This window comes from Chrysemys picta, chromosome 22 (genome assembly GCF_011386835.1).
Source record: "Chrysemys picta bellii isolate R12L10 chromosome 22, ASM1138683v2, whole genome shotgun sequence".
Taxonomy (NCBI): domain Eukaryota; kingdom Metazoa; phylum Chordata; order Testudines; family Emydidae; genus Chrysemys; species Chrysemys picta.
The window spans coordinates 6,714,939-6,741,990 of record NC_088812.1 but is presented as its reverse complement, the minus strand read 5'-3'; the positions used below and the strand labels follow the sequence as shown (position 1 = coordinate 6,741,990).

The 27,052-nt window shown below is 54.7% G+C and overlaps 2 protein-coding genes across 3 annotated transcripts in view; both read left to right on the top strand.

The window, feature by feature from the left end:
• The first annotated feature begins 5,460 nt into the window (after positions 1-5,460).
• LOC122173486 (C-type lectin domain family 17, member A-like) lies at positions 5,461-22,467 on the top strand. 2 transcript variants are annotated; one of them, XM_065576170.1, is made up of 12 exons: positions 5,461-5,625; positions 6,803-6,937; positions 7,329-7,364; positions 7,796-7,849; positions 10,103-10,156; positions 10,614-10,739; positions 13,480-13,542; positions 17,325-17,390; positions 19,459-19,554; positions 20,050-20,201; positions 21,222-21,331; positions 21,418-22,467. In XM_065576170.1, the coding sequence occupies exons 1-12, from the start codon at positions 5,550-5,552 to the stop codon at positions 21,548-21,550; spliced, it is 1,101 nt and encodes a 366-aa protein (XP_065432242.1). In that variant the 5' UTR covers positions 5,461-5,549; the 3' UTR covers positions 21,551-22,467. The 2 variants fall into 2 exon arrangements, with proteins under 2 accessions (XP_065432242.1, XP_042704068.2); XM_042848134.2 differs by lacking the exon at positions 7,796-7,849 and having other exon boundaries at positions 5,462-5,625.
• Positions 22,468-26,352: 3,885 nt separating this feature from the next.
• Positions 26,353-27,052, top strand: part of LOC101936458 (hepatic lectin) — a 91,257-nt gene continuing 90,557 nt past the window's right edge. Inside the window, exon 1 of the mRNA XM_065576190.1 lies at positions 26,353-26,596. Within this exon, the coding sequence (XP_065432262.1) occupies positions 26,519-26,596 (78 nt within the window). The 5' untranslated portion in view covers positions 26,353-26,518. The remainder of the gene's footprint in view (positions 26,597-27,052) is intronic.

Sequence of the window (27,052 nt, the reverse complement as noted above, 5' to 3'; positions counted from 1 at the left end):
TGCCCCAAGAGTCTACAACAGGGGTCGGCAACCTTTCAGAAGTGGTGTGCCGAGTCTTCATTTATTCACTCTCATTTAAGGTTTCGCCTGCCAGTAATACATTTTAACATTTTTAGAAGGTCTCTTTCTATAAGTCTATAATATAGAACTAAACTATTGTTGTATGTAAAGTAAATAAGGTTTTTAAAATGTTTAAGAAGCTTCATTTAAAATTAAACTAAAATACAGAGCCCCCCGGACTGGTGGCCGGGACCTGGGCAGTGCGAGTGCCACTGAAAATCAGCTCGTGTGCCGCCTTTGGCACGCGTGCCATAGGTTGCCTACCCCTGAGCTAAACAATTGACCCATTGAGAGAAGGCAGACACACCTCAGTAAGGCATGAAGGGACCTGCCTATGGACAGAACTCTAAGGTTTTTCTATGCAGTGTGCTGGATAGCGTGTCCTTGGGACAAGGAAAGCAAAGACCACACGGCAAGAGACTATAAAAGGTTGACGCCTCATCGCCATCTTGTCTTCAATCCTGCTTCTAACCTCTGGAGGGACTTTGCTACAAACTGAAGCTCTGAACAAAGGACTGAATGACCCATCCCAGCTGGGGATGTTCCAGAGACTTGATTTGAACCTAGTTTATTCCATCATTGCTACAAGCCTGAACCAAGAACTTTGCCATTACTGTATGTAATTGATTCCATTTAACCAATTCTAGCTCTCATCTCTATCTTTTTCCTTTTATGAATAAACCTTTAGCTTTTAGATTCTAAAGGATTGGCAACAGCGTGATTTGTGGGTAAGATCTGATTTGTATATTGACCTGGGTCTGGGGCTTGGTCCTTTGGGATTGGGAGAACCTTTTTTCTTTTACTGGGGTGTTGGTTCTCATAACCATTCACTCCCATAACGAGTGGCACTGGTGGTGATACTGGGAAATTGGAGTGTCTAAGGGAATTTCTTGGGTGACTTGTGGTTAGCCAGTGGGGTGAGACCAAAGTTCTCTCTGTCTGGCTGGTTTGGTTTGCCTTAGAGGTGGAAAAACCCCAGCCTTGGGCTGTAACTGCCCTGTTTGAGCAATTTGTCCTGAATTGGCACTCTCAGTTGGGTCCCACCAGAACCAGCATCGTTACAGAGGACCAAAAAAGTGCCACCGTGGCTGAACATAAAAAAAAGAACAATTAGAGGCAAAAAGGTAACCTTTAAAAAGTGGAAGTTAAATCCTAGTGAGGACAATAGAAAGGAGCATAAACTCTACATAACATAAGATGGCAATATTGGGTCAGACCAAATCTCCCTCGCATTCTCTGCAGTGAAGACCGATGCAAAGAATTCATTTAGTTTCTCCGCAATGGCCTTATCATCCTTGAGTGCTCCTTTAGCATCTCAATCAGCCAGGGGCTCCACTGGTGGGTTAGCAGCTTCCTGCTTCTGATGTACTTTTAAAAAAAATTGGTGTTATTTTTTGGCCAGCTGTTCTTCAAATTCTTTTTTGGACTTCCTAATTATATTTTTACACTTCCCTTGCCAGAACGAACAGAATGTTGCGAATCATTAAGAAAGGGATGGATAATAAGACAGAAAATATCATATTGCCTCTATGTAAATCCGTGGTATGCCTACATCTTGAATACGGCATGCAGATGTGGTCACCCCATCTCAAAAAAGATATATTGGAATTGGAAAAGGTACAGAAAAGGGCAACAAAAATGATTAGGGGTATGGAATGACTACCGTATGATGAAAGATTAACAAGACTGGGACTTTTCAGCTTGGAAAAGTGGCAACTAAGAAAGGATATGATAGAGGTCTATAAAATCATGAGTGGTATAGAGAAAGTAAATAAGGAAGTGTTATTTACACCTTCTCATAATACAAGAACTAGGGGCCACCAAATGAAATTAATAGATAGCAGGTTTAAAACAAACACAAGAAAGTATTTTTTCACGCAACGCACTGTCAACCTCTGGAACTCCTTGCCAGAGGGTGTTGTGAAGGCCAATACTATAACGGGGTTCAAAAGGGAGCTAGATAGATTCATGGAGGATAGGTCCATCAATGGCTATTAGCCAGGATGGGCAGGAATGGTGTCCCTAGCCTCTGTTTGTCAGAAGCTGGGATTGGGTGACAGGGCATGGATCACTTGATGATAACCTGTCCATTCCCTTTGGGGCACCTGCCATTGGCCACTGTCAGAGGACAGGATACTGGGCTTGATGGACCTTTGGTCTGACCCAGTCTGGCCGTTCTTATGTACTTGAAGCAGGATGTTTGGTTTGAAGCGTGTCAGAGATTCCCCTGGGGATAACAAGCCTGGTACATATCAATTTCTTTGTTAAATTGATGAACTCATATGAGCTTCCAGCGTCCAGCGAGCATAACTGGACACTGCAAGAGGGAGGTTCCTAGGGTTGTATCTGGGACTGGAGATGTTGGCTAGTGCCATGCGGCTGGCCAAAAGTGCTCACTCATGTAGCTGGGAGCAACTTACAGGCCAGAGGCTGTGCGTGAACAGCCTGGGAATGGGGGTTCTCACAGCAGAGCAGGGTGAGGCTGGCTCCCAGAGTTGAGGATTGGAGTGACCTAGCAAATCACCGGTCCAGATAACACCAGGGAAATGTCACAACCTAATAACTAATGTACAGCACCTAGCACAATGGGGCCCTGGGCGCTACTGTAACACATCTAATAAATAACATATGGGGCCTAGAACTACAGGGCCCTGGGCACTATCGTAATACAGCTAATAAATAACATACGGGTTCTAGCACTGTGGGGTTTTGGGCTGGACACTGTTTGTGGAAAAATGCCTCTTCGTGCATTGAAACGCAGCCATCTCGGATCCATTACTGTGGCTACCACACAGCGCCCTCTAGTGCCATGCTTCAGCATTGGCATCTGGGTTCACTAGACAGAACCTCACCCCCATTAAGTCATCTGTGTTGCCCCCTTCCCAGCACCCCGCCTGTCCCTGGGAGATTGTAGATCTTTAGACCCAGCCTTGTGGGATCTGATGAGCTCTCAGTCCAAGATGGGGGTGGCTACAGGCCTTTTACCAGTTTGCATCCCCTCCCCCCCCCGCACCCCAATCCTGCTGAGAATATCCCAATGCCCACACCTCAGGCCTGGTTTCCAATGAGCTGCACTTGTTTTGCAAAACAGGCGTTTACGCAAACCAGGGTCTCCCCTCCACTGGAGCATGGTGGCTGCAGCTGGTGTGGTTTCTATTCTGGTCCTTGTGGGTGTGTTTGGCACCTGCCAGGGGCTCTCAGAGAGGAACCTTTAAAACTCAAAGCCGGTGAGGATGTGGTAATATTTGAAGCTTTGTAATATAGTTTGGGAGAAAGAATTTTACCCAGAGGACTGGAAGAAAGGTGTGATCTGTAAATTACCAAAGAAAGGCAACTACTTGGTGTGTTTCAGAGTAGCAGCCGTGTTAGTCTGTATCCGCAAAACGAACGAGGAGTACTTGTGGCACCTTAGAGACTAACACATTTATTTGAGCATAAGCTTTCGTGGGCTACAGCCCACTTCATCAGATGCATGCAGTGGAAAATACAGTAGGAAGATATATATATATATATATTTGTGTATATATATAATCTTTGTGTGTGTGTGTGTATATATATATAGACATATATATATATATATATACACACACACACAAAGAGAACATGAAACAACGGGTGTTACCATACACATTATAAGGAGAGTGATCAGTTAAGGTGAGCTACTATCAGCAGGAGAGAAAAAAAACTGTTTGTAGTGGTAATGAAAATGGCCCATTTCCAGCAATTGACAAGAAGATGTGAGGAACTGTAGGGGGGAAAAATAAGCACAGGGAAATAGTTTTACTTAGTGTGTGATAACTGGCCAGAAATATCATTATTTTCAGTACTTGGAAAAGTGTTTGGTAGTGTACTGTTGGACAAAATGAAATTGGTCATAGATGAAAAACTGTAATGAGAGTGCAGGTTTTAGAGCCCAAAGATTTGCCCTGACACAATTTAGAAAGGGCTTGCTTGGCAGAGAAAATTAGTCTTGAGTTTCACAGAGTGCATCAACATTTTTGACTGCATTCATACAGAGTTGCAATGGAAGATCTTGCAACAATATGGCTTCCTAGAAAGATAGTATCACTAGTTACGATGCTGTACAAAGGATAAAATGCTGTGTAAGGACAGAAAGTGGGGAGACTGAGCTGATTATCATAGCTGGAACGCAGCACGGTCGCATCTCTTCACCCCTTCTTTTCTGCGTGATGATAGATTACGTGATGCGAAAGTGAAACGCAGCATCAAAGGAAGCTACAGGAGTTATGTCAAGCAGAGGAAAACTTCAAGATCTCGATTTTGTTCCATTGGACACAGATGATGATGCTATAGAATAGAACAGGGTTCAGCAACCTTTCAGAAGCGGTGTGCTGAGTCTTCATTTATTCACTCTAATTTAAGGTTTTGCGTGCCAGTAATACATTTTAATGTTTTTAGAAGGTCTCTTTCTATAAGTCTATAATATATAACTAAACTATTGTTGTATGTAAAGTAAATAAGGATTTTAAAATGTTAAAGAAGCTTCATTTAAAATTAAATTAAAATGCAGAGCTCCCTGGACCGGTGGCCAGGACCCAGGCAGTGTGAGTGCCACTGAAAATCAGCTCACACGTTGCTTACTCCTGGAATAGATCCTCACCAAAGTCAAACATGAGGCCGCCAAAGTAGGATTAAGAATTAGCCAAAAGAAAACAAAAGTTGTGTTAGTTGAAAGAGGAACCAGCAATGATGGGGCATCTGTGATTGACAGTGAAGAATATGACATGGCTAACAAGTTTGTATATCTTGGAAGCACAATCAGTGTTGATGGCCAAGGAGGTGGAAGTAACATCTAGAAAGGGAAGCGGAGCTGTTCTGAGACTGGCAAATATATGGGAAAATAAGGAGATTGACACAAGACCCGAGATGAAGATGTACAATATTGCTGTGATATCCACAGTGGGATATGCCTCTGGCACTTGGGAAATATGGGATGCCCCCAGTAGGAAACAACACATTCCAGCAGAGACGCTTGCAGAGAATAGTTGGCATCCACAGGCTGGAAAAAGTAACAAACATTGATGTGTCACAAAGGCCTGGCCAACAGCTGTAAAGCCAATGATTTGAGGAAGAAGGCTGACGTGGTTTGGGCCCGTTGCATGGATGCCAAAGAAATGTGTTCTTAGACGAGCCTTTGACTGGATCCCACTTGGTAGAAGATGACAAAGAGGACAACAGCGGCCATATAAGAAATCCCTGCAGCCCAAGCATCACAGAGTGGGACTCCCCTTCAGTCACTCTGTTTTCTGGCACCTAAAGGGCAAGGCTGTGGGCTGGGTTCCTCTTCTGCTAATCGAGCCCACAGCTGGGAGTCGGGCGTGGTACGTATGGTAACATGGGCAGTGACCCGTGGTGGGGCTGGGGGAGGAAGGAAGTTACATGCATGCGAAAATCACAGAGCTCCTGACAGAGCCAGGCTGTTGCTGGTTCCCTTAGACGTCCTTCGAGTCCATCCGCGGGGGATCGGCATGGCTCATCTGACCGACTACGGGAACTGGATGGGTCATTTGCAGTCAAAGGGCAAGAAGCCGGCGGAGCGCAGAGGTAAATGGCCAGTGATCTGAGTGGGGGACTGGCTACCAGGCCTTCCAGGGGCTGTCAGCTTGATAGATCTTAGCTATTCGGATGGGAGGCCTCAGAGGAAAACCCAGGCTGCTGCCGGGAGCATGGTGGGGAAATTAGTAGGGGCTCTCTCCCTTGCTAGTCTGTGCTACCCCGATGTCCTGGCATAGTGCTAGGTGATGCTGTGTTGCAGGGTGGGTGCTTGCCCACCCCGTCAGGGCTGGCCCCAATGCCCCAGCGTGGTGCTAGAGGGTGCAGGGCTGCCTTTCCCACAAGTTGTACACCCAAAGTCTTGACCACATGTGGTTGTTAAAGATCCTCTGGCCCCTTCCATAAGAGTCAGGGTGTTACCCGTTGTGTCCTGGCCAAATTCCAGCCCAGGCAATTCCCACTGTCCCTCCAAAGCCCCATTGTGGTTTCAACTGAGAACTGGATTAGTCCTTCCCACCCTGCATAGCTGTTAAATAGCCCCCAGTGCTCCCACCCCAGAGATGGCTGCATCTCAGTGCTGGGTGAGGATCCCTGTATTAACAGTCTCTATGCCACTCCCCAGAGGGAGCATCATCTCAGCTCTGGGTGAGAGAACCTTGTATAAACAGCTTGTGTCCCACCCCAGAGGTGGCTGCATCTCAGTGCTGGATGAAGGATCTCTGTGTGTAAACAGCCCTACACCCCACCCCAGAGCTGGCTGCATCTCAGTGCTGGGTGAAGGATCCCTGTATAAACAGCCTCTATGCCACGCCCCAGAGGCAGCATCATCTCTGCGCTGGGTGAGAGAGCCTTGTATAAACAACCCTGTGTCCCACCCCAGAGGTGGCTGCATCTCAGGCATGAGTGAGGTGATAGATCAATAGAAATACACCCAGAGCCCATGAAGTGCCTTGGGATGAAAGGGAGAGTCAAGAGACTGTATCAGTGTGTGTGTGTGTGTGAGTGGGCATGCTCCCTCCCTGGGTGAAGCAGCCCCCTCCTCCGGCTGAGCCAGCTCGTCTGCTGCCCAAAAAGAGCCCCCACCCTCCCTCTTCCTTCCCACCCAAGGGAGGGTTTGTGACCAGCCAGCCTCTCTTCCCATGGCTAGCTCCCTCCTGTGGAGATCTCCCGTTCCCGCCATGCTGGCCCAGCCTGTCCCGGTGAGACTGAGTGGCTCTGTAATCTCCAGGTGTGGCCGCTGAGTCTGACAATGATGACGACTACGAGAACGTGTCCCTGGAGGACTGTCCCAAGCCCCCACCCCTGCCACGTGGGAAGAAGGCGAAGGCGGCCGCACCGAACCGGAAGGACAAAGGAGGAGCAGGTACCAGGGAGCCCCAGCTGCCCCGCTCCGCAGGGATCACTCCTGCCCCACTGCTCAGAGGCTGGGGAGGGGGTGTCAGCGCAGAACTCAGCATCCAGCTCTGAGGCACCTTTGGGTCCATGGGAGCTGGTGAATCTGGGCCTGGCTTGGCTGCTCACAAACTGGCCTGGCTGGGAATGGCTGGGCAAGCCCACAATGGGTGGTGGTAGCACAGAATGAGGAGGCTGGTTAAATGGAGAGGATGCCCGGGCCTGTGGCTCACATGCGGGCAGGTGGATTCAGTTCCTGACCCCTGGGTACTGCCCAGGTCCCTGCCCACAGATGCAGAGATTCAGGCACCCGTCTCTGTTAGGCGCCACCAGCCAGACTCACCCTTCTCTCTCCTCTCCAGGTCCGGCAGCGACACCAGGCAGACCCCCCAAAACTGGTGAGAAACGTTCCAGCTTTTTGCTGGGGAGCAAGTGAGGCCTGGGTACAGAGCAGCCCCCCCCCCCCCCGTCCAGCTGCTGGTCCACGCAGCTGAGAGCTCGTCACGTACGGGCAGCATCGGGGAACAGAACTCGTGACCTTCTGTTCCCACGACTGCTGGTCTAACGCAGCTGTGACATGTCCCAGCCAGCAGGGGGCAGCGCTACATACCCGAGCTGCTTTGACACGTCCCAGCTGTGCAGCCCCCCATCCCCCCCATTTCCAGGGCATCACAGGCTTTACCTCCCCGCCCGCAGCACCCCCCGTTTCTCACTACGGCACTGGAAGGAACATCCTCCACCCCAGAGTTCGGGGCTGCCCCTCCCGCACACAAACCCCCATCCCCGCGCTGGGAGCTCGCACGATATAATCCCTCCTGTTTCCTTTCAGACCTGGCCATTTCAGTGATCTCGGGGAACCCGGTCCTTAGGCCTTCCAAGTTCGGTGAGGACTCGGAGCTCTGCTCGGCTTGCGGCAGAATGCCCCCTGCTCTCCCCACCCCGGCCCAGGGCCAGGGGCAGCGAATTGTATGGGCCTGTGGTGCCCGGGCTCCACCAATATTCAGGGCCCGGGGCCCGGCTCCACCAATGTTTGGGGCCGGGTCTCTCTCCCAGCCCTGCCTGCCACCCCCACGTGCCTCCCCCGGCCCCCACTTGCTGCCCCTGAGCCTGCCCTTCTGCCTCAGACCCTTTCATTTTCCAGCGGGACCCTCCACCAGCACAGGGGGCCCCCTGCCTGCAGTCACTGCTCCTGCCCCACGCAGGGCAAGGGGCAGCCCCACCCCCAACCCCAGTGAGGCTACAGTGAGGGGCAGCAGTAGGGGAGGAGGAGTAGGGGAGCCCCCCCCCCGCAGCACCCACCAGAGGGGAGGTGAGGGGGCTTCCTGTACCTGAGAGGGGCCCTAGGAGCATGGGCAGTGACAGTGGTGTGAGGGGAGTGTGGTGCAGGGGGAAAGTGGGGACGGGCCCCTCCCCCAGAGCTCACTGCTGCCGGCAGGGAGAGGGCTGGGGGGAATCCTCCTCTCTGGCCCTTGCCCGGGGGAAGCTGTCTGCACCCCAAACTCCTCATCCCCAGCCCCATCCCAGAGCCCTCACCCCCTGCACCCCAACCCTCTGCTCCAGCCCTGAGCCCCTCCCACACCCCAAACCCCTCATCCCCAGCCCCACATGCCAACCCTCTGTCCTAGCCCTGAGCCCCCTCCCACACCCCAAACCCCTCATCCCCAGCCCCACATGCCAACCCTCTGTCCTAGCCCTGAGCCCCCTCCCACACCCCAAACCCCTCATCCACAGCTCTCACCCCTGCACCCCAGACCTCTGCCTGAGCCCCTCCCACACCCCAAACCCCTCACCACCAGCCCCACCCCGGAGCCCTCACATTTTTCATTATTTTAAAAAATATACAGTAACTCCTCACTTAACATTATAGTTATGTTCCTGAAAAATGCTACTTTAAGTGAAACAATGTTAAGTGAACCCACTTTCCCCATAAGAATTAATGCAAATGGGGGATTAGGTTCCAGGGATTTTTTTTTTTTTGCCAGACAGAAGACTATAACATATATATAATACACACACACACACAGAGTATAAGTTTTAAACAAACAATTTAATACTGTACACAGCGATGATGATTGTGAAACTTGGTTGAGGTGGTGGAGTCAGAGGGTGGGATATTTCCCAGGGAATGCCTTACTGCTAAATGATGAACTAGCACTCGGCTGAGCCCTCAAAGGTTAACCCATTGTTGTTAATACAGCTCACACTCTACAAGGCAGCACAAATGGGGGCAAGGCATGGCAGAGAGAGACAGAGACACACATCCTGTGTGTGAGAGACTTTGAGACAGCAGCTGCTGCCAGCAAGCTCCCTCCATTCTGAGTCCTGTCGTGTCCCCCCTGTTCTGTGGAGATGGGGGGACCCTCTTCCCATCCTCTTCCCTCCCCCGCACAGCAAGCAGGAGGTTCAGGAGAGCAGCTCCAAGGCAGAGGGCAGGAACAGCACACGGCCGGTGGGGAAGGACACCTGAACTGCCCAGAAACTGATAGTCTGCTGGGCGGCAGCCGCACAGGGAACTTAGGGAAGCTGATAGGGGGGCTGTCGGTCCACCCTGGTTCCAAGCCCCCACCACTAGCGCTCCAATGGGCTGCTCTTTCTGCAAGCAGTGGACAAAGCAGGTGGCTGTCAAACAACATTATAAGGGAACATTGCACAACTTTAAATGAGCATGTTCTCTCATCATTGATCAGCAATGAAACAACAAAACAACATTAACTGGGATGACTTTAAGTGAGGAGTTACTGTATATTGGCTTACAAGGCAGGGGTGTGTGTGTGGGGGGGGCGGGACTTGGACCTGTTCTGGGCACCACCAAAAATTATACAAACCTGCCACCCCTGCCCAGGGCAGGATCCGTCCCTCCAGTCTGTTCCCTGGGGCTATCAATCCCGGCTAGTCGATCCCTTGGGGGCCCAGTTGCTTCCTGGGGTAGCTGAGCGCTGGTTGGTGGGGAGATGCGGGGTCCCAGCAGGAGCACCCCAGTAGGGGCCCAGAGTGGCCCAGAGCAGCAAGCCAGGGTGGGTGGGGAGGGTGAAGCCCAGGAAGGTAGGGGCTGTGTGCGCCCTCCGCAGCCCAGGATGGAGAGTAGGATTTCGTGGCAGAGCTGGCAGATTTAACGCGCTTTGTCCCCCACGCCCAGGGCTGGACATGTCGTCCCCAGCTGTGGCAGCTGCCTTCCAGCCACCGGGAGGAGGTGAGTAGAGTCTGCCAGGGCAATTCCATTTCCTCTCCCTGGATTCCCCCTGGCCTGTCAACCGCCCAGGGAACTCTCCTTCCAGCTGGGCCCTAGGCTACACAACTCTCCAATGGCCGCAGCACTCCACCCCAGAGGTGGCTGCATTGAAGTGCTGGGAGAAGCGATCCCTGTATGGACACAGCTGGGCAGAGGGAGCTGGGGGTCCGGCTTCTTGCTCTTGCCAAATGGAGGTGCTCTCTGTGGAGTTACCCGGCTATCTGGTGGGATGCCCCGTAAACCTCTCCTTTCCATAACCCCATTTGTACCAGCAGGTACCTCCTGCCGACATTTCCCAGTCACCCACTGGAGGGAGAGTCCTTCACTGTAATCCGCCCTACTCAGCCCTCCCTGCTTAGCTTCCCCCTGTCCTGATACCCTCTCCCTTCAGAGAGCTAACTGCTGCTGTTCCCCATAGATCTTCCCCTCCCTAAACCCGCCTCACGGAGAGGCTGCCCTGGAAGGTCTCTGCTGATCACCTACATCCTGCTGGGGGTTTGCTTCCTCATGTGCAGCGTGTTCCTCATCCTGGCCCTCATGAAACGTGAGTGTGGGGCGGTCCCGGGTGTGTCAGGACAGCTGCAAGTGGGGTCACGCGGGCTGGGCTCTCCGTGCCAGGAACAATTCCTCACGGGGACGGGGCTGCTCAGGAATTTTCCATTGAGACTCTGGGCCAGAAAATTGCGGGTTTGATTCAACAAAATTTCATGAAAAGGGGTCGGTTTCCACAGACATTTTTTGCCGTTTTGAAAGAAAAACCAAACACCGGAAAGAAGAAATATTGTGATTCAGAAATGCTGCCATGGTGCCTCAAAGGAGCTGAGTTCAGTTACCACGTGTCTCCATTCTCCTCTCTGGGCTTGGCTCCTAAAATGGAATACACCTCCCAGAATGCACCCCTGCCAGGGATTCCCATGATGCACCGCCTCCAAGAGGGGAGACTGCAGTGCATCATGCGAGAGAGAGACCTCATGCTCCTAGTCACTGCTCTAGGGAAAGCTCCCTGGTTGGACCATTAACATCTCACGTGGTGTGTGATGGTCTCCCCTCCTGGAGAGGGCAGGCAGTGCATCATGGGGCCCAGTGGTGGTGCATCATGGGAGATGAAGTCTGGGTGGGGAGACGAGTCCCTACTGGGGAGGAGGGCATGAGGCATCCAAACTACAACTCCCATGAGGTGCCAGGGCAGAATTTCCAAATCAAAGTTTTTCGGTATTTGGAGTTCCACCATAGGAAGAAAAAAGGACTTAAAAAACAAACAAACCAATTTTAGTCAACAATTAAGGGTTTGTGTGTGTGTGTGTGTGTGTGTTTGTAAAAAAGTCTGTGGGACAAGTCTGGCATTTTCCAGCAAGCTCTGTCCACAGGCAAGGCCACCCGGACTTGGGCTTCACCAGGTCTGAAGGGGGTGGGGGATGAATCTCCAGCAACTCTGCATCTCGGGAGCGGAGGCTTTGCCCCTGGAGCGAGAATTCGTACCCCAGAAGTGTTAGGCTGTGATTCTGCTCTCACTGGCCCTGATGAAAATCAGATGTCACTAGGGTTACCATATTTTGTGCCTCCAAATGGAGGACACTCCATGCCCCCCGGCCCCGCCCCCAGCCCCGCCCAACCCCGCCCCCTCCCCAAAGTCTCCGCCCCCTCCCCTGCTTCCCGCGAATATTTGATTCGCGGGAAGCCTGAAGCAGGTAAGGGGGGTGTGGGGGGAGGAGGCGCGGCCCAGGCTGGCCCCCCGGCGTTTCCAGCCTGGGTCGGCTTGGGCCCTGGGGTGCCGGCCCCGGCCGACCACCCCCGGCCCGCCCAGCACTGCCGGCCCCCGGCGGCCCGGCGCACCCCCCGGCTGACCCGGCTCCCCGCGGGCCCGGCTGACCCGGCTCCCTGCCGGCCCGGCTCCCCGCGGGCCCGGCCGACCCGGCTCCCCGCTGGCCCGGCTCCCCGCGGGCCCGGCTGACCCGGCTCCCAGCCGGCCCGGCCGACCCGGCTCCCCGCCGGCCCGGCTCCCCGCGGGCCGGCTCTCCGCCGGCCCGGCTGACCTCCCGATTTTCCCGGACATGCCCGGCTTTTGGGGATTTCCCCCCGGACGGGGATTTGAGCCCCCAAAAGCCGGACATGTCCGGGAAAATCCGGACGTATGGTAACCCTAGATGTCACTCCGCTGAAATCAGTGGAATAGCGGTGCCCGGAGTGTGATTGGAATCCGGCCCAGAGGGCAGGATGAGTCCTTGCTCCAAATCGAAGAACCCGAACCTGCAAGGGAAGCACTCAGTAGAGCCAGACCCTCAAGGATCAGCACCCAGGCTAAGCAGCAGAAGAGCAAAGTGCAGCAGAAGGAGCTGTAACAGCAAGGGAGTAACTCTGGATTTACTCCACTCAGCACCTGATCTATAAACGTGAGGAATCATCACCTAAGAGTAAGGGGATGATGTTAATAGTGCTGCCAACCCTCACTGTATTTGGCGTTTTTCCTTAAAGCCCCAGCTCCCGGAGTCCTGGGATGATGGGAGACACTTAGCTCATTTCAAAACAAACCAATAAATGCTTAGCCCTCATGGCTGGGAAAGGAATAGCTGGAGAACACAATCCCTAAGGCAGGGCCGGCTCCAGGGTTTTGGCCGCCCCAAGCAACCAAAACAAAAAAAACAAACAAACAAACAAAAAAAGCCGCGATCGTGATCTACGGCGGCAATTCCGCAGGAGGTCCTTCGCTCCCAGGCGAAGCGAGGGACCGTCTGCTGAATTGCCGCTGAATACCTGGATGTGCTGCCCCACTCTGGAGTGGCCGCCCCAAGCACCTGCTTGACAAGCTGGTGCCTGGAGCCGGCCCTGCCCTAAGGGGTCTTGTGCATTAGACCCTTTCCCCCTACTCTGCGTCTCTCTTGGCTACTTAGATCATTAGCTCTTCAGGGCAGGGACTGTCTACTCCGTGTTTGTGCAGTGCCCAGCCCAACAGGGCGCCGATCTTGGCTGGTCCTACGCACTGCCTTTGTACACGCGATTACTAATAGCTCAAGAGACCAGAGGGCAAACAAGAAGAATCCCCAAAATAATTTTTAAAAGATTAACAGGGTTTTTTTTTGGGAGGGGGGGCATGATTCATAACTTTTTGAACACCTGGCATTGGAAAATCTGTCACTGACAGCACTAAGCGACTCCCCTTCCTCCCCATCAAACCGATTCCCCTAGCCCGGGAAGTAACCAAGTCATTGGGGGCTGGAGCAGTTTCTAGTGTAAAGCATGCCCCGGCAGATCACAGCTCTGCTGTTTGCTCTTTGTTCATCTCCCAGGCCCACAGCTGCAGCAGGAGTCAGAGGACCTGAATTTCCACCTTCCCCAGAGGGCAGCTAATGGTAAGTAAATACTCCCAAGCTAGACCTGCATGCTTGTCTCTGGGTCAGCATAGATGCTGGCTGGCTGGGGGCGCTGTAGCTGATCATTTTATTACAGTGATTTGTTTAGCAGCCTGCAATACCAGGCCAGATTCTGATATGTTACAGCCATGTAAATCTGGAATAACTCCATTGACTGGCGTGATGGAGATCAGAATCTAGTGCAGGGTCAGAAGGCCCTGTCTAAAGGCTATAGCTGTAATTAGCACCGGGTGAGGTTTGGGCTTTTAATGTAAGTTACAAAAAAACGTGAAGTCTGAGTTTTGAAATTCTCACTGGGTTTCCAAAAGACACAGACGGGTGGGTTTTTTGTTTCCGTGTTAGTAGTTTTCCCGTCAAGGTGTTTGTCTCTCAGAGGTTTTTTAGAAACTAAACACACCCACACTTTCCAAAGCCAAAAAGTTTTGATTTTCAAAAAAAAGTGTCATTGGGGAGCTACCGTGGCCAGTCAGACGGGAGAGAGTAAGAGACACCATTGGGGGGGGGCATGATTCATAACTTTTTGAACACCTGGCATTGGAAAATCTGTCACTGACAGCACTGAGCGACTCCCCTTCCTCCCCATCAAACCGATTCCCCTAGCACGGAGGGGAAGGGACACATGGGCATGTTCACACCAGACCTCAAGTAGCCAAAAATGTCAGTGTTTCCTCAAGTTTTCTACTTTTTAAGGCTAATTTTCATTAAAGAATCAAATGAAAACCTGTAACCGGCTCTAGCTGCTATGAGTGCCATCAGCCGTAGTAAATAGCTCTGTATCCCAATTCTCCCCATCCTAGACCCAAACGCCTGACTCTCTTACGCACCGCCCATAAGCCAGCAATAACCTTCCCTCCAACGGCACCATTTGATCACAAACCTCTACATAACTCCTGCTACTCTGAGAGAGATCAGACTCAGTTTGTATCCCTGTGACCGGGGTCCTAGTGCGGAGCCAGTTGTGGTCACTCAATTAGGGTGAACTGCAAAGAATGGGGCAGCCAAACCCCCAAAAGTTGGTGGATATTCCAATACTTAGATTGACCAACCCAGCATAAAACAGCTTCTTTATTACCTCATATGTGTAACCCTTCTGCCAGGTGTTGCCAGCAGCAACAAGGGTCCAGTTCAGTATCTAGGAGTTCCTTTTCAACAATATAACACAAAACTGACTCGAACTCCTTGGACAATTACACATCACCCCCTGGGTGCCTCTAAGAGGCAATACTTCCCCTCTCGCAAGCACAGAGTCTGAGTGTAGCAAAATCTTAATAAAAGGAGGGAATTAACTCAGCATTAATTGGGGAAAACACCACAACTAGGGTTCATAAACACAAGCCATGAGCAAAAGACCCACCCCCAAGTAAGTTGGGCAGTGTCCTTTCCCCTCAGGGTCTTAAGTCCAGCAACCCAAAAGTCCCTTTAACGTGCCTGTCCCTTCTCCGTACCCCACTCACAGTTGCTGTCTTTGGCCAGTGCAGCCCCAGAGTTCAGAGGTTCATCCGCAGAGTTCACCTCCCACCCTGTGTGGAAGGTGGGGGAGAAGAGGTGGGGCAAGAAGGCACCTTACATACTGCACTACTTAGGCACGTGCTCATCACCCCAATAGCCGATTGCCACGCCTCTGCAGGGCTCTGCTCTGACCTTCTCCACCAGCTTCTCTGCTGGCCTCTTGGCACGCCTCTCCACCAGCTGCCCTGCTGACCACGCCTCTCCACCAGCCACCCTGCTGCCTGCTTGCTGTCCCTCTCTGCCAGCCGCCCTGCTAGCCGCTCGCCACGGCTCTCTGCCAACTGCTCTGCTGGCCACGCCACTCCGCCAGCCTCCCTGTTCGCCACTTGCCACGCTTCTCTGTCAGCCTGCCTGCTGGCCACTTGTTGTGCCTCTCTACACTTCTCCGCCAGGCACCCTATTGGTTGCTTGCCGCACCTCTCTGCCAGCCACCCACCATGCCTTTCCACCAGCTGTCCTGCTGGTCACTCATTATGATATCTTCAGCCCTCTCACCCTTCTTAACACAGCCCTGAGCTACTAGTGGGAGAGCCTCACAGCTGGTGCATACTGGGTAGTCTCTTACAACAGAGATGCTGTCCCAAAGAAGGTCTAATACTTAGACCTAGGAATCAATGATTACAGCTCTGCAGCATATCATGGAGAGAGAAAGGATCAAATGGTATCCAAGGTCCCACCAAAGCCATCTGTCACCACCTTCTCCCACCTCATTGGACTCTGGAACCCATGTTCCATGCCTAGTGAGTGACATTCCGTTGAGGGTGAATCCCTCCATTGGGGTGTGCTAGGTACAGTTCTGCTGCCCTTGGTTCACACAACAGGAATAACAACGCTTTATTACTCCTGCCCCAATAACAAGGAGACTGGGGAGCCGACACCAGCCACAAGTGATCATTTGGGCAAGCAATCCCATCATTCCAAGCACCTAGGCAGGGTGGGTGTGTCCATGCAAACAAGATTGGCTTTTGAAGTCTTTTTCCACAGCTCACCACTAGATGTCAGGGGAGAGCTTATTCAGACTCTGTTTACATCTGTAAATACATAAAAACACAAACAGTATCTCCCCACCTGTCTTTGAGGGTTATTTATTTTGCAGGCTGTTTAACCCTTTCTAGTCATGCATCACAATCCCCATGGCACCTTACCCAGCATGCCTTGCCAGCCTCTAACTCCCATGTATCTCTCTAGACTAGAACTCTCAGAATCCCTCTACTCCGGGCAGCAACCAGGAATGGGGCGGAGCTGGACCTGAAGCCTCTCTTAAAGGGCCAGCATACCATGAGCTGTTCCCATTTGCAGTAGATTTGCTGGTCATTTGTAGCTGGGAGCTGCAAATCAATCCTTACGCTGATTCCCATGGCATTTAGGGTTACCACCTGTCTGGTTTTTACCCGCACAATCTGGTTTTTGGCTTCTGTGTCAGGGGGCTATTAAGGGTTGTCAGGTGACTGATTTTCAGGACCTGGCAACCCTAAATGGCAAACCAAAAGCCTGGTTATGGCAGGGTGCAGGGGCGGCTCCAGGCGCCAGGGCAGCAAGTGCATGCCTGGGGCGGCCTGCCGGTCGCTGTGAGGGTGGCAGTCACGCTGCCTTCGGCGGCATGACTGTGGGAGGTCCCCCAGTCCCGCGGCAAATCGGTGGCAATTTGGCGGCGGGACCGGCGGACTTCCCGCAGGCATGCCGCCGCAGGCTGCCATGCTTGGGGCGGCAAAATACATAGATCCGCCCCTGGCAGGGTCGGGGGAGGCGCCGGGTCATTAACCCTCATGAGCCCCTGCTCAGCCAGCACCAGCCCCTCCTCATCTGGGGCAGTCTCCTATCTGCAGGTGGGAGGACCCAGCAAGCGACAGGGGGCGGGGGAGGGAGAGGAGCGAGTTATGGGGGTGGGGCCTTGGAGAAGAGGCGTGGCAGGGGCGGTGCCATGGGGGTTCAGTTACCAGCAATTAGAAAGGTGGCAACCCTAATGGCATCCCTCAGGCTTTTGACTGGCTGATGTGGGGTCCCAGTATGAAAACGGCCACATTGGGAACTCACACGGATCCGGCCACGCACCAGCTGCCAGTCAGCAACAAATCCCTCCATTACCAACTTATTCCTCTCCGTGGAGACAGACCATCCACTAGCGTTACAGGTGGGCTCCCCTGTACAGCTGTCACCCTGTTACAGGTGGGCTCCACATGGTCACTCAGGACACCATCCTGGTTGTGGCGACCTTTTCCCTTTCCTGATCCCAAGGGCGTTTCTGTTTGCAGTATCCCAGAACCTGGTGGATTGGGAGAAGATCCGAGCAGAGGTTGCGGCACTGCAGAAAACAGTAGGTGAGAGAATCACAGAGATACTTCTAACTCTCATCAGTAGTAAGAGTGAGGGGCTGTGAGGTCGGGGTTGTGGGCTCTGTATCCACCTGGGGCTGTGGACTTGGGTAAGTGTTTTATTAGGTGTATTATGGTAGCTCCTTGGAGCCCAGTCATGGCTCATGACCCCAGTGCGCTAGGTGCTGTACATAATTAGGTGTTTTGCAGTTGCGCCAAGGAGCCCCAGCCTGTAGAAACACAGACCAAAATGCTTCCAGCCTAAGCAAGTCATGTCTCTGGACCCAGGTGGCCATGGCATGAAGAGTCTGTAGCCACTCAGGGCTCTGTGGCTGTTCCCAGCCTGCCCAGCTGGGGCTCTCAGAACACTGCAGGGATGATGCAGAGAAGGTCTTTGACTTTCTCTGCTTGGGCGATGCAGGAGCCAGCCCAGATGCACAGAAGCCCGCCCTAGCCCCGCCCCAATCCACTCCCTCCCACTTCCCACCCCCTGAATGCCCCCTCAGAACCCCAACCCCCCCTGCTTCTTGTCCCTGACTGCCCCCTGCTGAGAACCCCCCACCCTAACTGCCCCCCTAGAACACTACCTGTCCCCTGACTGCCCTGACCCTTATCCACTCGCATGGGTGGCAGGGTTGTAGAAATTTTGGTGGTGCCCAGAACCCTCCCCACCTGCCTAAGGCTCTGGGAGGGGGGTTGGGTGGGGGGAGGAGGTCTGGGGTGCAGGTCCTGGGCTGGGGATTAGGGTGCAGGAGGGGTGCAGGGTGCAGGTTCTGGGATAGAGTTTGGGTGCTGGGTGCAGGCTCTGGGCTGGGGCAGGGGGTGGGTGTGCAGGAGGGGGTGAGGGGTGCAGGCTCTGGGATGGAGTTTGGGGGTGGGAGGAGGTGCAAAGGGAAGGGGTGCAGGCTTTGGGAGGGAGTTTGAGGGCAGGAGGGGGTGTGTGGGAAGAGGGGAGGGGGTTTGGGAGGGAGTTTGGGGATAGGAGGGGATGCAGGGGTGAGGGCTGTGGGTCTGAGGATGGGGGTTCATGATGCTGGAGGGGGCTCAGGGATGGAGCAGAGGATTAGTGTGTGGGGGGATGAGGGCTGGGGCTGAGGGGCTTGAGGCGTTGGAGAGGCTCAGGGCTAGGGTGGAAGGGCAGGGTAAGGGCAGCCTGTCTTCCCATTAGTGGATGGGGGACGCTAGGACCCGGGGGCAGCAGACAGCAGTTGCTGCTGGCTCTGGCAGTACAAGCAGACAAGGGAGAGGCAGGCAGAGAGGGGGAGTCCACGGGGGGGGACAACACGCAGAGGGGGGGGTGGCAGGTGAAGGCTGGGGACCCATTCAACACTCCCCCGCTCCCTGACTGCCCCCCCGGACTCCCCTTACCATTCTGGCTCCACGTGTTTGCCAAACATGCTGCCCGGTGGGTCGGTTTGTGTGTTACACAGGGCTGCAGACAGAGGGAGGGGGGAGCAGGGGAGGGCTCTGGCTGCTGGAGGCCAATGGGAGCAGGTCAATCGGCCCAGCCGCCCAATCAGCAGCCGCACTCTGCATGGAAGGGTGGGAGGGAGGCGAGGGAGAAAAAACCCCTGGACATTTTAACCTTGTTACCAATTCCTCTCGGACGGCTATTTAGAGACGCAAAAGCCGGACATGTCTGGGGAAATATGAACGGATGGTAACCCTACCTAAAGGGACCGATCCTGTGTCACACCGGGCCACACTGGTGGTGTGAAGGGGGTGGAAATTGCCCCTGCCCTAGGCAGGGGGGAATCCCAGGTTAGTGTGGAGCTGGCATCAGAGCCCTGCCCCCTCCTGGCTTTCAGCCCCTGGTGTAAGGGACGGATCAGGGGCTTGGCTGGAGTGCGCTGCACCATGGGTATTCCCTGCTTCCCAGAGGAGGCAGAGAGTGAGTTAGAGCAGCCCGGAGGCTGCTCTGACTGTCGCCAGGGGCCCAGGTTCCAGGCATTGCAGAGACTTCGAGCAGGGCCCGTGGCGTCTGTAATTGGCCCAATGTTGGGGACCGTGTAGGAAGCTCTGAGATGACCATGCTGCGCTTTGGCTGCTAACCTCCTTTCCTCCACCAATCCAGACGCTGTCCATCTTTCGGTGTCTGGGGAGCTGGCCGCTGTGAAGGAGTCTCACAGTAAAATGCAAGAGCAGATCACGGCGTTACAGAAAACAGTAGGTGAGGAGCACAGTGCCAGCTGCCGGGCCCACGCTAGGGCTGCAATCAGAGGGAGGTGGCAGCAGACACTGGCCCGCAGGGCCAGATGCTCAAGGGAGCTCTCAGCACATGGCAGCTCCCATTGCGGGATTCTCTGTTGTTCTCAGTGGGACCTGCGGGGTGGGGGATTCTTTGAGCCAACCCCAGGCCCACCGAGGCTGCTGGCTACAGCCATCCCCTGTGGATCTGTCTCCATATGTCTACACTCGTCCTGGGAGGGAGCCTCGCACCCGGGTCGACAGAGCGGGGCTAGCAGGGCTCGCTCTGGCATGCTAAAAAGAGCCGTATGGCTATTGCTTTGGCGCCGCGGCTGGGGCTGCACTCGGGTCCCTAGGCCCTGGAGGGGAATGGGGTTAGAACAGGGGGCTGGGAGTCAGGACTCCTGGGTCCTTTTCTTGGCTCTGCCAGATTCCCTGCCTGGCCCTGAACTGGGTTATTCTGGGTTTTGCTTCCTAGATTCTGTCTGCGGCCATTGCCCATGGGGCTGGGCCTGGTTCCAGAGAACCTGTTACTACTTTTCAGAGTCTACCAAAATCTGGCGTGAGGCCAAGCAGTTCTGTTTGGATTATGGGGCACAGCTGGTGATCATTAACACCAAAGAGGAGCAGGTAAAGCCTCCTGCCACCCTCCTGGCGTACCCCGACCAGGCCAGGGAATCGCACAGCTACCCAGCAACAGCTGCAGGTTTACCCTGGGAATTCCTAGCGGGTGGGACCCAGGGGACCAGGGAGCAGGTGAGACCGACTGGGCCTGGCTCTTAAAACACGGCTCTTTTAAGAGTCACCAGGTTTTTCCAAAACCACATGCGGGCTTGGGTCTCAAAGGGAGCCCGGCACTCTGCAAACCAGCACACGCAACGTGCCGCGTGTTAATCAACCCACCGTGAGCGCGGAGGCCACCCCGGGTTAATATTCCCAGCAGAGGAATATTGATGCCTGAGCATGCCAGAACAAAAGCCTAAATAGCGCGGCAAAAACCTGCGAGAACCGGAAAATACAAGCGGGGGCAGGGTTTGAACTGGAGAGTTGTAAGAACAGGCTGGACTCCCCATGGAGTTTTTGCCAGTTCTGTTGGGAGGGGCATTGCCGGGATGTTTTCAAGCGATCAGCCAGACAAACCTTCAGTGGCTCTGCCCTGAACCCCTGTATCTTCCCCCAATGCCAGTTCATGTTTCCTCCCTGCATCCATCCCTTCCTCTCCAGGAGCTCAGGCCCCACACCCCTCCTTCAGGCCTCCTATTGCTTGGATTGAGAGCTGGACTGAGACCACACCCACTCATTCTACCCACCAGCCAGGAACAGCCCTCAGTTCCTGCTGGATTTGAGGTGGGGATACATCTATGGCATTTAAGGTCCCCCCCCCCAGCATATCACACTCTTCAATGTTGCTATCCTGCTAGCACCCTCAGGGGCAGAGCTATTATTCAGTTGGGGGAACTGAGGCATAGAGAGATGCAGGGACTTGACCAGGGCCATGCAGGGAGTCAATAGCAGAGCTGGGACTTGAACCTGTGTCTCCTGAGTCCCAGGCCAGCACCTTGCCCACCAGGCCATCCTTCCTGGCATTGGCAAAGCATGTGGCCTATCCCCCACTCATTCACCCCCTTACTCTGTTCTTGTCTATTGCAGGTGTTCTTGGTGAAGAACCGCCCAAAGTCCCGGGCGTACTGGCTGGGGCTGAGTGACAAGAAAGTGGAAAATCAATGGCTCTGGGTGGATGGCTCCCCTCTGAAACTCAGGTACGTGGGGTGAAAGGCTCCATGCCCCCCTGCACCACCCCTTGCTCCCCGCTGTGCTCTCCATGGGGCTTTGCTCTTCTTCACAGCTTCTGGAGCAGCGGGGAGCCCAATGACTCCGGCGACGAGGACTGCGGCACCATGACGCTCGATGGGCGCTGGAACGACATAAACTGCTACATGACCGACTACTGGATCTGCGAAAAGCCTTGGCTCTGCTAGAGCCTGGCTCGACCGCCGGCTCACGCCCTTCCTGAGCCACGGGCTGACCAGCGGGACCAGGCCCTGCCTCCTCCAGATCGCCCGTGGGACAGTCACCCCAAGCTGTGTTCTCTTGGTGATGCTCCCCGTCGCACAGCTCTTTCTGGGGGCTAGGAGTTGTTCTGAATCCCTGGGGAGGGGGGGCTGGAGCACAGCAGATGTGAGTTCTCTTCCCTGCTTCATCCTGGGACCTTGGACAACTCCCTTCCCCGTGCCTCAGTTTCTCCTTGGAAGGGCTCAGGCTGTATCACTTCTGAATTTTGGATGATTGTATGTCACAGTACCACAACATGACTGGGTCATGGAATGCCTACGTGTGTGTGGATGCCCCAGGAGGTAGCAGGGTCGGCATGTCTCTGCCAGGCCAGATACAATGGGGACGGACCAGCATGCAAGATTACGTTAAACACCGTGGGACAATGAGTTTCCTCTGCCTGGGAGATGCCGCTTTCTGCTCTTGTCCAAGGTGAGGGAGGCTTGGAAGTCATGGAAAGTTACCAAAAGGCAGAACAAAAGAAGCAGGAGTTTAGAAAGGGACACCTGGGGGGAGCTTTCTCGGGGACAGAGCCACCTTGCACCAGATTAAGGGCTGGTCTACACTAGAAAATCAGACTGACCCACCTACATGGGTGAATAATCCACCCCCTGAGCAATGTAGTTAAGGTGACCTAACACCCAGTGTGGAGAGCTCGGTTGGTGGAATAATTCTTCCGTTGACTTCGCGCTACCCATCTCGGGGAGGTTGATTTCCACTAGCGATGGGATAGGGCCTCCCGGTGCTGTACTATGTGGCTGCCCAGAAACTGGTCCATTGTTGAACCTTTCTTCCTCTACTATGTGATCACTGGCTTTTAGCAATAAACCTGACTGATCTTGATTGTTTGGTCTCTTGAATATACTTCATAACGAGCCAAAGCGCGGGCAAGCAACTGACTATACTATTGAGCGTCTGCTTTTAGGCTGTTTTATACGTGTCTTGCTCGTTTTTGCCAATGAACTCACACGGAAAAATGATCAAAGGCAAAAACACCGTATCACCCGTGTGGGAACGCTTTTCTCAAAGCGATCGCTCCATATCTGACCTTTCCATACTTGTCCTCAAAGGCAAACGGCACAACGCCTTCAACAGGCGAGTCTGCTAGACACCAAAAGCCATGGACTTACCAGGGACACTGGTTTTATGGCTCCTTACAACAGTTCGTAACACACCATGTTGCCCACCTCAAACCCTTTATGCATTACACTCATTTCCAGTGACCGCCTCCACCACGCATGACCCCTTCTGCTTAACAATCTGTGCCAATTTGTCTGTCTCCTTCCCCAGAGCTGAAGAAGAGCTCAGAGTTGCACGAAAACTTGTACCAGAAGTTGGTCCAGTCAAAGATATTACCTCGCCCCCCCTTGTTTCTCGTTGCTTTGTGTGAGTTGTGCTCTCCTGGGCTTCAGGGCCGGCTTTAGGCCGATTCAGCCGATTCGGCTGAATTGGGCCCCGCGCCAAGAGGGCCCCGTGCCGCAGCTCTCCACCCCGCCCCCAGCTCCCTTCCCCCTCCTCCCCTCCCCTGCTCGCTCCGCCCCCTGCTCCTCCCCCGCCCCTGCTTCCGGCGAATCAGAGGTTCGTGGGAAGTCTGAAAAGAAGCAGGGGCGGGCAGGCAGCACTAGATAACCCGGGGTGGTGGGGGGCGCGAGGAGGGCTCCAGGGAGGCACGGCCTAGTCCGGCCCCGGTTCTGGCCAAGTGCGCTGGCCTGCGGCGCGGCTCCGGCCCAACCCGCAGCGTGGCTCCGGCCCCTCCGGCCTGGCCCCCGCAGCGCAGCTCCAGCCTGGCCCCCGTGGCGCGGCTCGGCTCCGGCCGCCAAGGGGCTCTGGGCCGGACCCAAGCCCGGCGAACACGGCCGGAGTGCAGCTCGATTCCTGGGAACCCATCATTCAAACCTTGCTCCAAGGGTGTAGGGTGAATGGGGCAGGACGGGGGAGGGGGAGCCACGCTCCAGGGTGGGGAGGTGAGTGGGGGAGCTATGCTCCAGGGGTCAGAGGACAGGGGAGGAGGAGCCGTGCTCTGGGGGTCGGGGGGGGTGAGTGGGGCAGAACAGGGCAGGGAGAGCTGAGCTCCAGGGGTGGGGGGTGATTGGGATAGGATAGGGGAGGTGAAGCCATGCTCCAGGGGTCAAGAGGTGAGTTGGGCAGGACGGGGGAGAGGGAGCCTTGCCCCCTGGTTGGGAGTGAGAGGGGCAGGATGGGGAAGGTGGACCTGCGCTCTGGGGTTGGGGGTGAGTGGGAAGGACAGGGCAGGGGAACCCATGCTCCGGGGATTGGGGGATGAGTGGGGCAGGATGAGGGAGGGGGACCCATGCTCTGGGGGTCGGGGGCTGAGTGGGGTAGGGCCTAGGAGGGGGAACTGCACTCTGGGGTTGGGGGTGAGTGGGGCAGGATGGGGGAGGGGGAGCCACACTCTGGGGGTTGGGGGCTGAGTGGGGCAGGATGGGGCAGGACGAGGGAGGGAAACCCACGCTCCGATGGTCGGGGAGTGAGTGGGGCAGGATGGGGGAGGGGGAGCCGCGGTCGGGGGTGAGTGCGAAGGACAGGGCAGGGGAACTCGTGCTCTGGGGGTCGGGGGCTGAGTGGGGCAGGATGGGGGAGGGGGAGCCACGCTCTGGGGGTTGGGGGCTGAGTGGGGCAGGATGGGGCAGGACGAGGGAGGGAAACCCACGTTCCGATGGTCGGGCAGTGAGTGGGGCAGGATGGGGGAGGGGGAGCCGCGGTCGGGGGTGAGTGCGAAGGACAGGGCAGGGGAACTCGTGCTCTGGGGGTCGGGGGCTGAGTGGGGTAGGGTGGGGGAGGGGGAGCTGCATTCTGGGGTTGGGGGTGAGTGGGGCAGGCTGGGGGAGGGGAAGCTGCAGTCAGGAGGTGAGTGGGACAGGATGAGGGAGGGGAAGTTGCGGTCAGGGAGTGACTGGGGCAGGACGGGGGAGCCGCCAGTACCCCGCTCCCCCGTTCCCATATGCGTCTCCAGGTTTCAGCAGCTTCTGCTCGTCCTGCCCCCAGTGGTGGTGGCTGCTTATTGCGATGAACTGGGCTGTCAGTGGCTAGTCAGCGCTGCTGGCCGGACACTGCCAGGTTCCCTTTGCGACCGGCCTTTCCGGTTGAAAACCAGACACCTGGCAACCCTTATTCAGACCGAGGCTCTTTAATGCGTCTCCTGCGTCTCTTTGCAACACGTGATATAAAACACGGTGTGATCGAATTGTGCCCTTCTGCCAGCTGGAGTCGGCAGCCACCAGGGCCGGGTTTAATATCCACAGCCTACACCCAGTAATCTGGGAAAATCAATCTCCACGAGTGCCTGTAAGAGGCAACGCTTCCCCTTTCACAAGCACCGAATCTGTGCGTGGCAGAGAAATCATTTAATAAAAATGGGGAAGGAACCCGGCATTAATTGGGGGAAACCCACAACCGTGATTCGAACACATCTGACCATGAGCAAAACTCCCACCCCAGAGGACATTGGGCCGTGTCCTTTGCCTCCATTTTTCACTGTGGTGTGAAAGTCCGACAAACAAATGTCCCTTTAACATGCATTCCCCTCTCCGTCCGCCACACCCCACTCACAGCTGCTGTCCTTGGTCTGTGAAGACCCAGAGTCCAGTGGTGCCTTCACGTGAGTTCACACTGGGGAGGACACATCGAGCAACGCCTTCACTGCCTGCTGCTGTGTGTCGTTCCCTCCGCTGCTGTTGTTCGTGTCACCGGTCACCGCACTGCGCCATCCTCTGCTCCGTCGCCTCTGGCCCTGTGCCGTCCCCTTCTGCTGTCTCCTGCCTACTGTGACCTCAGCGGGAGAACCTCACCGCCAGTGCAGGCCGAGCCGCCTCTTCCACAGAAATGCTGTCCCGCAGCAGATCTAAGCAGCCCTTGGACCTGATGGAGTCTAGGTACCTCTATCTTTAAACTGAACTGGCCTGGCCCGGCCTGGCCCTTCTCCCTCCCCACTGGGCTCCGGCATCCGAACCCCGTGCATTGTGAGCTCAGTTCGGCTGAGGGAGACCCCGTCAGTCAGGGCCGGCTAAGCACAGTTCTGCTGCCCGTTCCTCCCACCATCAGGATAACAACATTTCAATCCCTGAGTCCTAAAGTGATTTTTAACCCAGCACCCGCCAAAACGGATCACGTGGGCAACGCAGCTCTGTCTGCTGGATACCCAGGCCGAGCAGGTGTATCTGTGTAAAGACCGTCTGGCCCTGAAACCTCCTCCCCACCCCATGCAGCTCATCACACGCTGCTTCAGACCTTGCTTCCATAATTATTAACCAATCTAAGCTATTAACTTACCGGGATGCTTTTACTATGTAATTAACCAATTGTAGTTGATAAAACAGTGATACTTGGTCAGTCACTGTGTTGTGAGAATACATATATGTATAAAACGGACGTACTGTTTAAATATGATCACAGAGTCCTATAGTAAATGAAACAATGAATTCACCCTACTGTGACTCTCTTGGTCAATGCTGATTGCTAATTTGGCTTTTGAACCCCTGAGGTCTGAGTATCGCTGCTTCAAGTCCAGGGTTTGATCCTGACAACCCACCCGGTTATGTTATCTTTAAAACTAGCCTGGGGAGAACAGAGCTGCTCTGGGACGATGGACCAGATGGGACCTAGCAGGGCTCTTCCCTCTTTGAAGGCGTGACTCACTCAGGGTCACCACCGCCCTGCGCAGGAGGCAGGGTGTTGGGCGGTGCTCTGACATTGCCCACGCAGGCGGCACCACGGGAGCACCTGAGTCACTGCGTGTATAAGACACCCCCTTATGGGGCAGGAAGCCCAGCGGGAGCTAACAGCAGAGCACACGGGGCACCCACCCAGCCCGCTACCCTTGGCCCCAAAGGGGAAGACGCCTGCACGACTGAGAGATCTGAGGGGACCCAGAGCAGATGCCCAGCCCACCTGGGGAACCTCAGCAGGACCAGGATGACCCAGGAACACGGGCTGGGGTCTGTCCCCTCTCCGTGGTGAGACAAACCAGCTCCTTTGCTGGCTAATGAGGAACCTGCTGCTCTGTGTGTTGCTTGTTTCCTGTGCATGGCAGTCAGTTTCCTTCCCTTTTTGCTCCTTTGTGGTGTTGGAAGAAAGTTCAAAAAGCAGTTTAGTTTTTCCTCTTTTCAAAAACAGATCAGAAATGGGGGGTCTCACCTAGCCTGCCATCCCTGGAAGCCCCGGAGGTGACTGGGGAGCTGGCAGGACTGACAGCGTCACACCGTGTGCAGGGGAAAATTCACTGCCTGGCAGGCGACGTGATTATTTTCCTCCAAAGGTTTGGAAACTACTTGACCCAACGTCTGCTCCCATTTACACCCGTGTGACTCCTGAGTCGCACTGTTGCCTTCAGTCTAGATTTACACGGGTGTAACTGGGAGCAGAGTTTGGTCCTTTGGCTTCATCCTTTTCATGTTTGCGGATGTCCATTT